Source organism: Anolis carolinensis, unplaced genomic scaffold (assembly GCF_035594765.1).
Source record: "Anolis carolinensis isolate JA03-04 unplaced genomic scaffold, rAnoCar3.1.pri scaffold_10, whole genome shotgun sequence".
Lineage (NCBI taxonomy): Eukaryota > Metazoa > Chordata > Lepidosauria > Squamata > Dactyloidae > Anolis > Anolis carolinensis.
In genome coordinates this window covers 16,021,884-16,036,393 of record NW_026943821.1, presented here as the reverse complement: position 1 = coordinate 16,036,393, position 14,510 = coordinate 16,021,884, and the positions used below count along the sequence as shown (strand labels likewise).

Sequence of the window (14,510 nt, the reverse complement as noted above, 5' to 3'; positions counted from 1 at the left end):
CAGCATGGATGTATCACACCAGAAGACAAATCAAAACAGTATCTGGAGCTACAGAATGTAGCCTGGACCAACAGCACTTCCATTTCACTGTATGTTTAAGCTCCTTGAAAAGTTGAAAGCAAGGAAGGTCACTCCCAGAGTAGGTTCAGCATTGTGTTGTATTTTTGTGCATGTCAAGAGCGACTTGAGAAACTGCAAGTCGCTTTGCTGTGAGAGAATTGGCCATCTGCAAGAACGTTGTCCAGGTGGTGCCCGGATGTTTGATGTTTTACCATCCTGAACATCAGGAAAAACTTCCTCACTGTGAGAGCTGTTCGGCAGTGGAACTCTGCCCCGGAGTGTGGTGGAGGCTTCTTCTTTGAAGGCTTTTAAGCAGAGGCTGGATGGCCATCTGTTGGGGGTGCTTTGAATGCGATTTCCTGCTTCTTGGCAGGGGGTTGGACTGGATGGCCCGTGAGGTCTCTTCCAACTCTATTATTCTATGATTCTAAGTTAAGGAAATGTTTACAACTGTTAAGAAGGAAGTCAACACAAGGCTGACACTAATCAAGAAGAATCAACCTCTGGTCCAGGAAACTGAGATGGAGCCAGGATATTCCAGGATGAAAGATGTATATTGTTCATTTGCAACTTTGGGACAACATCAGCAGGTCTTTTCCAACTCTATGATTCTATTATCCTTGTGGGAGGTTTCTCTCATACTCCCGCATGGGGAGCTAGAGCTGACAGAGGAAGCTCATCCGCACTCTCCCTGGATTTGAACTGGCAACCTTCACATCAGCAACCCAACCTTCAAGTCAGCAGTCCTGCCAGCACAAGGATTTTTAACCCATTGCTACTTCCCCATATATTTTGCATTTGATCCCACTGTCATAAATGTGGTCCATGTGTATTATTGCTAAGAACAATATTCATTTCATGGTGGACCTACCATTAAGTGAAGAGGTTGCTTCAGGCATCACATGGGGAACCAGCAGTAAGGTACTGGAAAAGAGTACATAATTGCCAGCCTGCCCTGTACTCTCTTGCTTTCAGATATGGGAAAGTGTGCTATCACCAACATTAAAGAAAAGAATGTAAATTTAGTTGACAGATATGCATGGAATGGGAGAAGCATGCTCTTATGTTCTGCACCGTCAAGTGTCAACTATCCCAGACTGGCCCTGGTAAGAACATGCTACCCAGTACCTCTTCTACATCTACATCTTGGTGAATGGATTAGGATGTTTGTGTCGAATTCCAAGGATTGGCACAGAAAGGGCCTAAGTTGCATAAAGAGTCTATCACAAAAATGAGGACAATCTGTCACTTCCTTCTCACCACCAATGGAAGCCACAGACCGATTTGGATCAAATATTTCCTCCAGATTTTGGAGATCTATATAAGGAAGTGGTGAAGAACCCTATGGTTCGGCAGACATTGTTGAGCTTCTAATGTGCATCATGCCCAACCACTGACCATATTAGATTAGGGTCTGATGAGAAGGGCAACTGGGTTTCCGTCTATGTAATAGGCCAATTTGAACCATGTTAATGCCAATGCACTTACCTGGAAGTGAATCTAGGACTGTGGCCAAAGCAGGCTTATTAGATCTAGGATTGAAAAGGCTGGGAATGGGGAAAGAGGTCAAACAAATAATTGAAGCAGTATCAGAACTGTACACTTTGTGTTGTCGAAGGCTTTCATGGCCTGAGTCACTGGGTTGCTATGAGTTTTCTGGGTTGTATGGCCATGTTCCAGAAGCATTCTCTCCTGACGTTTCACCCACATCTATGGCAGGCATCCTCAGAGCTTATGAGATCTATACACACACACACACACACACACACACACACACGTATATGTTTTCACCTGACATTAAGTCTAGTCGTGTCCGACTCTGAGAGTTGGTGCTCATCTCCATTTCTAAGCCAAAGAGCCGGCGTTGTCCATAGACACCTCTAAGGTCATGTGGCCAGCCTCCAGTGGCCTAGGGGATAAAAGCCTTGTGACTTGAAGGTTGGGTTGCTGACCTGAAAGCTGCCAGGTTCGAATCCCATCCAGGGAGAGCGCAGATGAGCTCCCTCTTTCAGCTCCAGCTCCATGCGGGGACATGAGAGAAGCCTCCCACAAGGATGGTAAAACATCAAAAAAATCTGGGTGTCCCCTGGGCAATGTCCTTGCAGACGGCCAATTCTCTCACTCCAGAAGCAACTCCAGTTGCTCCTGACACGAAAAAAAAAATCCTCAGAGGTTGTGGGGTTTGTGGGAAACTAGGCAAGTGGGGTTTATATATTTGTGGAATGTATATATCTGTACACTTTCTTTTCAGCTTCTCAAGTTAGATGCGATTTTTTTCTTTATCAATAACACTGCACAACAACAATGGATTACTGTTCAAACAGTCTAAAGCAGGGGTCCTCAAACTTTTAAAGCAGAGGGCCGGTCCACAATCCTTCAGACTGTGGAGGGGCCGAATTATCATTTGGAGGGGAAAAAATGAACAAATTCCTATGCACACTGCACATGTCTTATCTGTAGTGCAAAACAACAACAACAACAACAATGAAAGAACATTACAATATTTTAAAATGAAAACAATTGTAACCAGCATAAACCTATCAGGATTTCAATGGAAAGTGTGGGCCTGCTTCTGGCCAATGAGATAGTCAAGTGAATTAGGATTGTTGTTGTTGTGTGCCTTCAAGTCATTTCAGACTTTGGGCAAGCCTAAGTCTAAAATTATTTATTTATTTATTCATTTACTACATTTATTTATTACATTTATATCCCACCCTTCTCACCCTGAAGGGGACTCAGAGCAGCTATATGTACATACAATATATTATATTATTAGCATAGCACAATATTAGCATTATATATTACTATATATTGAACTATACCACTGTATTGTAATATTATATGTAATATATAACATATAATTTAATATTATATGGTATTATTATTAGTATTATATTGTATAACATTATAATATTTTTATCAATATTTTTATATATATATATATATATATATATATATATATATATATATATAAAATTAAAACTGATATAAAAATATATTATAAAATGGAGGGCGGGGGCCAGGTAAATGACCTTGGAGGGCCGCATCCGGCCCCCGGGCCGTAGTTTGGGGACCCCTGGTCTAAAGAATGAAGGAAGGGATTTATTTTAAAAAGAAAAAGAAGTTTTAAGTCAGAATTAAAACAAAAGGATCATCTCCCAGCCTCCAAATATGTACATTTGTTCTTATTCATGTTCCAGAAGGGTTTCAATGTTTCCCTCCCTAATCACTTGAACAAAACCAAAGTAATATCTGCCTTACACATTTGGCAACTTCACAGCTGTGCTGTTCACCAGCCAAGGCATCATGACCTGTGTGTACAGAGAAAAGCCATCAACAAAAACACACCAAGGCGCTTAACGGCAACACTTGAGGACTTGTGCAAGATCCCTTAGAACTGTCAAGCAGAGAGAAAACAGCACAAACCTCCAACAGAAACTTCAAACATTTCAATCTGTGCCTTCAATGAGCCAAGGTCTCAGTTCTAGCCACACAACCTTGGATACAGACGCAGACAGCAATTGACAGGACAGTCAGTTCAGTACAAAACGTTTCATCAGTTTTATTTTGGATATCTATTCCCTGCCTTTTAGGACAGTGTCCTAACAGAGTGGTTCACACAAAAATAAGCAATAAAAGCACACGATATTACAACAAGCAGAGCTTTATAACACGCCAGTTATAAGCAGAAATGCAGTTGCATAAAATGGTTCAAGATCTTCCAAATTGAAAGTAATCGGTCGGGATGCACACATCAATTTGGTGTCCAAATGGAGATACTAAGTCAGGCATAGGCAAACTGCGGCCCTCCAGATGTTTTGGACTTCAACTCCCACAATTCCAAACAGCCAGTAGGCTGTCAGGAATTGCGAGAATTGATGTCCAAAACACATGGAGGGCCAAAGTTTACCCATGCCTGGTCTAGGTAATCTATTCGAAATGCATAGGGCTTTGACTTAAAAAAAAACTTATTACATAGTATTATGCATCCCCACTCTGGTATATACCACTTGGTGCTGGACCCAATTTCTCTCCCAGTCAGTCCCAGATAGGATTGACAATGGTATAAAATGATGGGTGTTGTGATCTAAAATCTAGAGGACACCAGATTGAGAAGGCTGCCAGAAATCTTAAATAATGCAAATGTTTTCTTCCCTCGTGTTTTGTAGGGTAGATTTGCCTTCTTTGTCCACTTCGGTCAAAGGATTTACAATGCTGGGCTGTGAATTGCAATCTGAGAAGCTGAAAAGTACAGAGTTCTTGAATAATTTCTGCTTTTAGACCAGGCATGGGCAAACTTTGGTCCTCCAGGGCCGGTAGGCTATTAGGAATTGTGGGAGTTGAAGTCCAAAACACCTGGAGAGCTGAAGTTTGCCCATGCCTGATCTAGACTCTTTATCTAAAACTTGATTTATTTATAACTATGATCTGAAGATGGTTTAGCAGCTTCATAAAAGAGCTTCAGGTTGTTATCTTTTGGATTCCAACTTCTGAAATTTTTCCACCCATGTTCAAAAGTAGTAAGTAATATGGTTAAACCCTTGTGCCAGCAGTATTGCTTGAATCTGAGGAGCGGAGTGAGCTCCACTCTGTCAGCTCCAGCTTCCCATGCGGGCACATGAGAGAAGCTTCCCACAGGATGGTAAAACATCTGGGTATCCCCTGGGCAACATCCTTGCAGACAGCCAATTCTCACACACCAGAAGTGACTTGCAGTTTCTCAGGTCGCTCCTGACATGGAAAAAACATTCTAAGAAAATAATTGGATATTTAACCACAAGCATTACATCCCACGTAAATTAAATGGCCCACTTATGCATCTATGTCTGTTTGAAACAATAACAAAAAACAATAGTGAGACTGTTATGACTTTTCCTAAAGTATTTTGGGAGTTGCAGAATGCACAATATATAGATTTCTCCATTACAAGATCCCTGCCTTATGTTCCTTCCCAGACAATTAAAACCAGATCCTATTGGCAGTGGAGTTATGTTCTAGATATAATATTTAGATGTGTGTGTCACTCCAAGAGAAATGTCTACTTGTTGGGTCCCAGGCAGAGGAAAGATTTTGGATCAAAAACCCTCCCAGCAAATGCCAAGGTTAATTCATTTAAGACATTTTAGATTAAGACATTAAGACAGCAACACTTTATTACATTTCAAAAAGCCCAGAATCTTGATGGGAAGGCCCGTAATAACAGGGAAAGAATGTCTGTTGCCACCAGAAGAGAGAAGAAACATTCCGTGGCCAAGGAATGGGGCAGGTATGTTAGCAAAAGTAACCGTGAACTTGACTCAGCACTCACTGGCGTCTCCTACAGAATGAGAAAGAACACATCAGAAAGTAAAATGAGAATGACAATAATAAAACGATAAGGGATAAGAAACATTTTTTTCAATTGAGACATACTGCAGCTTCCCAATATGACCAGCATCTTGAGGACTGCTAGTTCCCTGCCCCTGTGTTAAATCCTTACAGCCTATTCCAGAATGAATAGGATCCCTCTGTTCCTACCCCATGCAAAGATGTCAGGCAGGTGGGAATCTTTTCTAATCCCACCTCTGACACCAATTGCGGAGATGTGGAGGAGTTTCTATTAATTATATTTTTATTATCGCTGCCACCACTTTAAAGATGTTTTTATTTAAAAGCTGCCACCAGTTATAAAAGATGTTTTATTTAAAAGCTGCCACCAGAGGTAAAGATGTTTATAATGTGGCCAGCAGATGTTAAGGGGATTATCAACTCTTGCCACCACTATGGGATGATATAGCCACTGGCTACTTAGAGAGGAGACTTCTTAAATTTGGTTTTTCTTCCTTTTCCTTGCTTGCTTTAGATGGTAATATAGATAACAGAAGCTTAGATGTTAGAAAGAACAGTAATACGTTTATTCAGGCACAAGCTTAATGGTTACAATAACTTCTTTTTAGAGGCACTTTGACTAACAGTTGCAAAGCTATGTTGGTGTTTCAAACTTCTTAAAATGTCACTTCCTTCTCTACTGCTTTAAACTGTAGTCACCCTGTGAATTACAACCACAAACTATCTGTTCCTTCTCAGGAGACAGACTACCTTAAAATAAGTCACCAAACTTATTTTAAACTGACTCAAATAAGCACTTGAGTCTCCCTTATCCTCCAACTGAGAATCAGTCTTAATTGTACCTCAGCAGGGCACAGACTAACTTAAAATAAGTCACCAAACTTATTTTAAACTGTCTCAAAATCAAACATTTGAGCCTCCCTGATCCCTTCACTGAGGATCAGTCTTAACTGTACCTGAGCAGGGCACAGACTAACGGCTGCTTTTTCAAACCTGCACTTCTCCACCAGAATGACAGTTAGCTCCGCCCACTTCCCCATGGCAACCAACTCTTGAGTGCAGAGTAACTGAAATATTGACCCTTTTAAAACACAATTAAACATGGCATCTGTAAATTAAAAATCACACTTCATTACACCCCAGTTACAGAAAAATGACTTACCTGCATTAGGAGCCCTTGGTGCCACATTGATCTGGACACTAGACAAGGAAAGAGGACACATTATGCTTGGTGATATCACAACTGAAACCAACATTCTGCTTCCCAGTTCCAAAGGTATAGTTTGCTTTCTCCATAGTCATGCCAAGTATAGCTTTGTCCCTCCGTAACCCTTCAACTATTAGAGTCAACCAAAGTAGCTTGCAAGTTGGGCACACCCACCCTTACAAAAGAATTATCCCCATACCTGCTTCTCCTCTTGGGTTTGCATTTGCACTTTCCACCTGGAGGGAAAAACAAAGCAGAAAAGGGACCGTGGATATTTACAAATGATGCTGACAGAGGCTTCTCAAATGCAGGATTTCTAAAAACACTTTTGCAAGTGGAGGATAAGATATGCTCATAAGATCATTGAGAGCAAATTTGGGCAGAAGGATCCCTACTTTCAATCCTGCAAAGCTGAATCTACTAAAATAGAGGGTGATGCCACCCACATTAGAATATGGCACTTCCACTTATAAAAAAGGTAAAGGTTTTCCTCTGACATTAAGTCCAGTTGGGAGTTGGTGCTCATCTCCATTTCTAGGCCAAAGAGCCGGCATTGTCCGTAGATGTCTCCATGGTCGTGTGGCTGGTATGACTGTATGGAGCACCGTTACCTTCCCGCTGAAGCAGTACCTATTGATCTACTTACATTTGCATGTTTTCAAACTCCTAGGTTTGCAAAAGTTGGGGCTAATAGCAGGAGCTCACTCTGCTCCCAGGATACAAACCGCCAACCTTTCAGTCAGCAAGTTCAGCAGCTCAGTGGTTTAATCTGCTGCACTAGCAGGGGCTCCTACTTATAGAATCATAGAATAGTAGAGTTGGAAGAGACTTCATGGGTCATCCAGTCCAATTCCCTGTCAAGAAGAATATTGGTAAAAAAGGAAAGCAGAAGATACAGCTCTCCGGATCATTTTGTACTGCAACTCCCATCATCTTTCACCATTAGCTAGATTGAGCAGGACTGATGAGCGCTGCAGTTAATATGCATTTAGAAGGCCACATGTTTACCTTCCCTGATATAAATTAAGGAGATAAATGGGCAATACCCCATAAGGACCCTTCTAAGCCTGAACTCGCAGTGAGGCAGCACACCTCTTTTGCTTTATTACAGTGATTGTGCAGACATTTCAGTTTCCCAAATCACCATGGGAACCACTCAGGCTGAAAAGCACAGTTGGAAAAAGTGTGTCTTCAAATGTGAACACGAATCCTCTCTCTGCAGAGTACCATTTCATCTGCAGCGGGGACTGGGGCTGCTCCAAGACATTTTGCAGCATGAATTGGAGCAGCAAATGCCACACTCTGAACCTACACCAAGGGGTAAAAGGTTCTTAAAACAGCCAATTTATTCTGACGCCTGGGGGAGGCAAGGATTAAGTGCAGACTAGATGGATTAAATACATTCAATTACTTGCTGCCATTTCATGATTGTCAAACCCTGTTGCATGCCACTTCCTTCTGCGTAGAGTATCTAAAACCAGCTTGAGTCGAAAAGGGACTTGGAGGCTGAACGTTAAAATGTAAGATAGAAGAGTTCTATTCTTGCCTTCTCTTCAAGTGGATATCTGTTATTTTGCTTCCATTTACAGTGTGTAAACTGCAGATGAACTGGTACCATGGGCCCAGGGGGGGGGGGGCGACTAAAATGATCAAAGATCTGGAAACATGCCCTATGTGGAGCGGCTTAAAGAGCTGGGCATGTTTAGCCTGCAGAAGAGAAGGCTGAGAGGAGACGATCGCCATGTTTAAATATCTGAAAGGCTGTCATAAGGAAGAGGGAGTAGGCTTCAAGGCCTTATTGGGGACATAGCAGCACAGCAGTTAAAGCTGCTAGCTGCAGAAAAATCTGGTGTCCGGGTTTCAGTTCGAAGCCATGAGTTGGGGTGAGCTCCTAGCTGTCAGCCCTAGCTTCTGCCTACCTAGTAGTTCAAAAGCATATAATGGAAGTAGATCAATAGGTACCACCTCAGCAGGGAGGTAAAAGGGTGCCCTATGCAGACATGCAGACATAGAAAATGTTTATAAATAACAGACTCCTCAGCATGGAAAAATGGAACAAGACCACGTCCCCATGGCCGGAGTCAAGCATCGCCTCCAGATGCTGGAGATGGAAAGGGGAAGCTCTTTACCTCTGTCTATGTATTGTATATCATTGTTCATTATGTAAAAAGGTATTGAATATTTGTCTTATACATGTAAACTGTAATCCACTCTGAGTCCCTCGGAGCGGAATATAAAGTGCATTATTATTATTATTTTATTATGACACAGCAAACAAGATAGATATGCTGGATTTCATTGCACAGTCTGCATTTTGGGTCATCAAATGCTTTTTTGATCTTGGCCTTAATTGCATTTGTTCTGATGGCTTGCTCCTGGGCTGCAAGGATCAGGCCTTCTGTCTCCTTCTTCAGGGTCCCATTTATTATTATTATTATTTTATCATGACACAGCAAACAAGACAGATATGCTAGATTTCATATCACAAAACCACAAGTCGAACACTTCCCAAGTGTCTAGGACTGTGTGATGTATTTTCGGATGATACGCGCAGATCCCAGTAGGGTGGCCTTTTGCAGTTGGCAGATTGTAATTTTGTCCATGTCTATTGTTTCCAAATGCCGACTGAGATATTATTATTATTATTATTATTATTATTATTATTATTATTATTATTATTATTATTATTTTCTGCTTCCCTGAAAATTAGGACTTGGAACAATGGCTTCAAATTACAGGAAAAGCGATTCCATTCAAAACTAGGAAGAACTTCCTAACCATAAGAGCTATTTAACAGTAGAACTCACTGCCTCAAATTGTTGTGGAAGCTCCTCCTTCAGAAGCTTTTAAACAGAGGCTGGATGGCCACATGTCAGGAGTACTTTGTGCTTTTCCTGCATGGAAAGGACTAGATGGCCTATGCAGTCTCTTCCAACTCTATGATTCTATTATTATACAACAGAGGTCCCTAAACTAAGGCTCGAGGGCCGGATGTAGCCCATCGAAGCCATTTATCCGGCCCCCACGGCACAAGGGCAGAAGGGAGTTGGTCTAAATGACCCAAGGGTCTCTTACAACCATTATTATTATTATTATTATTATTATTATTATTATTATTATTATTAACATTGAGGCTGGGTGGCCATCTGTCAGGGGTGCTTTGCTTGTGCTTTCGGTGCACAAAGGCAGAAGGGGATTGGACTCAATGGCCCAAGGGGTCTCTTCCAACCATTATTATTATTATTATTAATTATTATTATTAACAACATTGAGACTGGGAGGCCATCTTTCAGGGGTGCTTTGCTTGTGCTTTCTGTCCACAAAGGCAGAAGGGGGTTGGACTAGATGGCCCAAGGAGTCTCTTCCAACCCTCTTTATTGTTGTTGTTGTTGTTGTTGTTATTATTGCTCGGTGGCCAACTATAGTCCGGCCCTCCAATGGTCCAAAGGATCGTGAACTGGCCCCCTGTTTAAAAAGTTTGGGGACCCCTGTTCTATAACTTTGCAAAGTTACATTGTGTGGAGGGATTTTTAGTTCAGTCACGCAACCCAACCGCATCTTCAATACAAGTCCGCCTCAGTGAGAGATAGGCCACACTGTATCTGTCACTGGTACGAATTTCCCTGCTCCCCATGAACTGCTTCCTTTCCTCAAGAGTTACTTACTCAGTAGGACAGCAATCCCCAGAAAACAGAGGATGCCAGCAAAAATCATACCGCCAAGCCGAAGCGTCTTCCAGTCTAGAGGAGAGAAAAAGAAGAAGATTGTCTCATGTAGGCAACTCAATGCCTTCACTACAAAACCTGTCATCAATCCAGCTCTCTCTCTCTCACCCACTCCAAATCCACTTATGCCATGGGTGGGAGGCAGTGAGAAAAGCTGTCTCCTTGTCTACAGATTTTTTTTGCTCGTAGAGATGCCAGATTTGTCTTTAGTGGAAAGGAACTCAGGAAAAAAAAACCTTCCACTATGAGCGGTGGTTGCAGGGAAGAGACACAGAATACAATTAAATAATCAGGAGTCAGATCTGTTCCACTGAACAGTTGGGCTCTTCTGCCCAGACAAAGAAAGCTCACATCCTCTTATTGTAAACACACATTTATCACATCTATTTATGTACATCAAACCAGGGTGGCAGAGTGGTTTGAGTGCTTGAGAAGTACTCTGGGAGATTAGAGGAGGATTCTAGGAGGAGGACTCCAGGAGAAAGCCATTGGGTGACCATGAGTCAGTCACACAATCTTAGCCTTAGAGGAAGACAATGACACACCTCCAATAAAATCTTGTGCCCAACACCACTGGAGAAATTATACTGCTTAGCCCAGGGGTCCCCAAACTAAGGCCCGGGGGACGGATGCAGCCCATCGAAGCCATTTATCCAGCCCCCATGGCACAAGGGCAGAAGGGGGTTGGGCTAAATGATCCAAGGGGTCTCTTCTTCTCTTACAACCCTTTTATTATTATTTTATTATTATTATTATTATTATTATTATTATTATTATTATTATTATTATTAACATTGAGGCTGGGTGGCCATCTGTCAGGGATGCTTTGCTTGTGCTTTTGGTGCACAAAGGCAGAAGCGGGTTGGATTAAGGGTCTCTTTCAACCCGCTTTTTTATTATAAGTATGACACAGCAAACAAGATAGATCTGCTGGATTTCGTTTCACAAAATCACAAGTCGAACACTTCCCAAGTGTCTAGGACTGTGTGATGTATTTTTAGATGAGGCATGCAGATCCCAGTAGGGTGGCCTTCTGCAGTTGGCAGATCGTAATTTTGTCAATGTCTATTGTTTCCAAATGCCGGCTGAGATCTTTTGGCACGGCACATTTATTATTATTATTATTATTATTATTATTATTATTATTATTATTATTATTGTTATTATTATTATTAACATTTAGTCTGGGTGGCCATCTGTCAGGGATGCTTTGCTTGTGCTTTCAGTGCACAAAGGCAGAAGGGGATTGGACTCAATGGCCCAAAGGGTCTCTTCCAACCCTCTTTATTATTATTATTATTATTATTATTATTATTATTATTATTATTATTAATTATTATTATTATTATTATTGCTCAGTGGCCAACTATAGTCCGGCCTGCCAACAGTCCGAAGGATCGTGAACTGGCCCTCTGTTTAAAAAGCTTGGGGACCCCTGGCTTAGCCGGTATTGCACCACCTGACATCTGTCGGGAAGTAGCAGCCAATAATGAAAGGACTAAGGCATGGATATCTCCACCCCATTCTCTGTTCGGATATCAGTCAGCATGCCAAATACTTAAATCAAGAAACAGCTTCCTCAGATCTACAGAGATACTTGAAGGAACACCTCAGGAAGCAAGAGTCCAAAAGTGGCAAGTTAAAACCCGGAACATTCTCAGTGGCTGAGACCAGATGAGAAAATCTCTCCTGGTTTATGCACATGATGTGGGAATGTGAATATGTACAATATTTTTGGCAGACTATACAAAATGAGACAAATCAAATACTAGGAAATGAATGGGTCATAACAACGGAAATACAGTAGTTTCACTTATCCAACGTTCTGGATTATCCAACGCATTTTTGTAGTCAATGTTTTAAATGCATTGTGATATTTTGGTACTAAATTCGTAAATACAGTAATTACTACATAGCATTAATGTGTAATGAACTACTTTTTCTGTCAAATTTGTTGTTTAACATGATGTTTTGGTGCTTAATTTGTAAAATCATAACCTATTTTGATGTTTAATAGGCTTTTTCTTAATCTCTCCTTATTATCCAACATATTTGCTTATCCAACATTCTGCTGGCCTGTTTATGTTGGATAAGTGAGACTCTACTGTAGCAGTATTAGGGAAAAGAGAGGAAATGGGAAATAAAAGGGAAATAAAAGATGCAATAATTGAATGTGCACAAGCAGTAATGGTATTAGGGTGGAAAGATAAATCAAAATGGACAGTAAATAAATGGTACCAATATATGGTGGAGCAAATGGAATTTGAAATTATGAATGGGAAATTAAATGTTTTAAAAGCGAATGAAAATAGAACGAGAGAAATGGAAGAAAGATGGACAAGGGTAAAGAACTATATCACGAATCAATCCGGAGATCAAGCCATAAGAAATAAGATACAAATGTTATATAGTATATAGAATGGAAATGTATAAAGATATAAAGATTGTCTCAAAAACAAATGAATATATAAAGGAAAACAAGCCTCATGTTGGTGGTGGGAATTGTAAATATTTTGTATGTGTATAGTATGTATTTATAAAAAAAAAATCATTTAAAAAAAAAGAAAAAAAAGAGAGAGAAACTCTCTCCAGGGCACACAGAAGACTGAGCAATTTAGAAGACGCTAAACAGACCGCTTTGGCACCACGAGATACAGAGCTAATCTTAAGAAATGGGGTTACAAAATAGAGTCCACGACATGTGAATGAGAAGAAGAGCAAACCACAGACCACTTACTACAGTGCGGACTGAGCCCTGCCACATGCACAATGGAGGACCTTCTTATAGCAACACCAGAGGCACTCTAAGTGGCAAGCTTCTGGTCAAAGGAAATCTAGCATAATGCCAAGTTTTTAACTTTGTTTGTGGTTTTTAAAATACATTATAACTGTATTCTCAATTTGCTTCGGACACAATAGATAAATAAATTGCTGTAATGAATGTGGCTTGCACTTACCATAGTAGAATGGACTGTTTTTATCTGGAGAGAGAGAGAAAGTATTATTATTATTATTATTATTATTATTATTATTATTATTATTATTATTATTATTATTATTTTATTCATTTAATATCTTTATCTTTATATGTGATAGAAATCAGTTCACACACAGCATAGATTAAAACAAAACATGTTTGTTTGGTTTAAAAAAAACACCTCCTAATACAATGGTGAAAATTACTAACTTGGTAATACAGTAGAGTCTCACTTATCCAACACTCACTTAGCCAATGTTCTGGATTATCCAACGCATTTTTGTAGTCAATGTTTTCAATACATCGTGATATTTTGGTGCTAAATTTGTAAATACAGTAATTACTACATAGCATTACTATGTATTGAACTACTTTTTCTGTCAAATTTGTTGTATAACATAATATTTGGTGCTTAATTTGTAAAATCATAACCTAATTTGATGTTTAATAGGCTTTTCCTTAATGCCTCCTTATTATCCAAGATATTCGCTTATCCAACGTTCTGCCGGCCCGTTTACGTTGGATAGCAAGACTCTACTGTACAATTTTAAAAGATTTACTAAAATTTGAAAATATCAAAAACAAAAAAACTAACAATTCAGCATATAAATATTGCACTACATGCCCTATTCAAAGACCCCTCAAGATGCAATTTTATACAAATATCTGATATTCAGAAAATGAAAGGTCAAGATTTATTATTTGGTGGTAGTAATCCCAAGGAGGGAGGCAGTGTGGTTTGAATGCTAGAGTAGCACTAGGGTTCAAATATACACTCGGCATCCAAAAAAAAAGCCACTGGGTGACTGTGGGAAAGTCACAATTTCTCATCCTTAGAAGGCATTGTTAAGCATGTTCTGAATAAATTGTGCCAAGAAAACCATATGATGGAGTCTCCACAAGCAAGAATGAACTTGAAGATACACAGTAACAACCAGAACCTAAGTATTTCTAGCTCAGTGGTTCACAACCTGTGGTCCATGGACCACCAGTGGTCCCCAAGAACTAAAATATGATCCTCAGCCTCACTGTTACTACACTGTTTCAATGAGAGTGACTGGTCTCCTAAAACCCTCTTATACAGCCAACGCAATAGGCGTGTCAGGAGGGGAGAGGTTGTCTACTCATGAAAGTCACAACAGCAAGCCTCCTGAATGTTGCTTCTCCTCCTCCTCCCTTCCCCGAGCGGAGCCATTCCATGTGGAGCCTGGAA

General features: G+C 40.4%; 1 protein-coding gene across 3 annotated transcripts in view; it reads right to left on the bottom strand.

Moving 5' to 3' along the window:
- Positions 1–3,597: 3,597 nt before the first annotated feature.
- The window catches only part of fxyd3 (FXYD domain containing ion transport regulator 3), a 29,056-nt gene continuing 18,143 nt past the window's right edge, over positions 3,598–14,510 (bottom strand). For all 3 annotated transcript variants that reach the window (XM_008117060.3, XM_062962159.1, XM_062962160.1), the window contains exons 4-8: positions 13,278–13,301; positions 10,261–10,335; positions 6,795–6,831; positions 6,551–6,588; positions 3,598–5,377 (exon numbers count right to left, since the gene is read on the bottom strand). In XM_008117060.3, the coding sequence (XP_008115267.1) occupies positions 5,358–5,377; positions 6,551–6,588; positions 6,795–6,831; positions 10,261–10,335; positions 13,278–13,301 (194 nt within the window). In that variant the 3' untranslated portion in view covers positions 3,598–5,357. The remainder of the gene's footprint in view (positions 5,378–6,550; positions 6,589–6,794; positions 6,832–10,260; positions 10,336–13,277; positions 13,302–14,510) is intronic.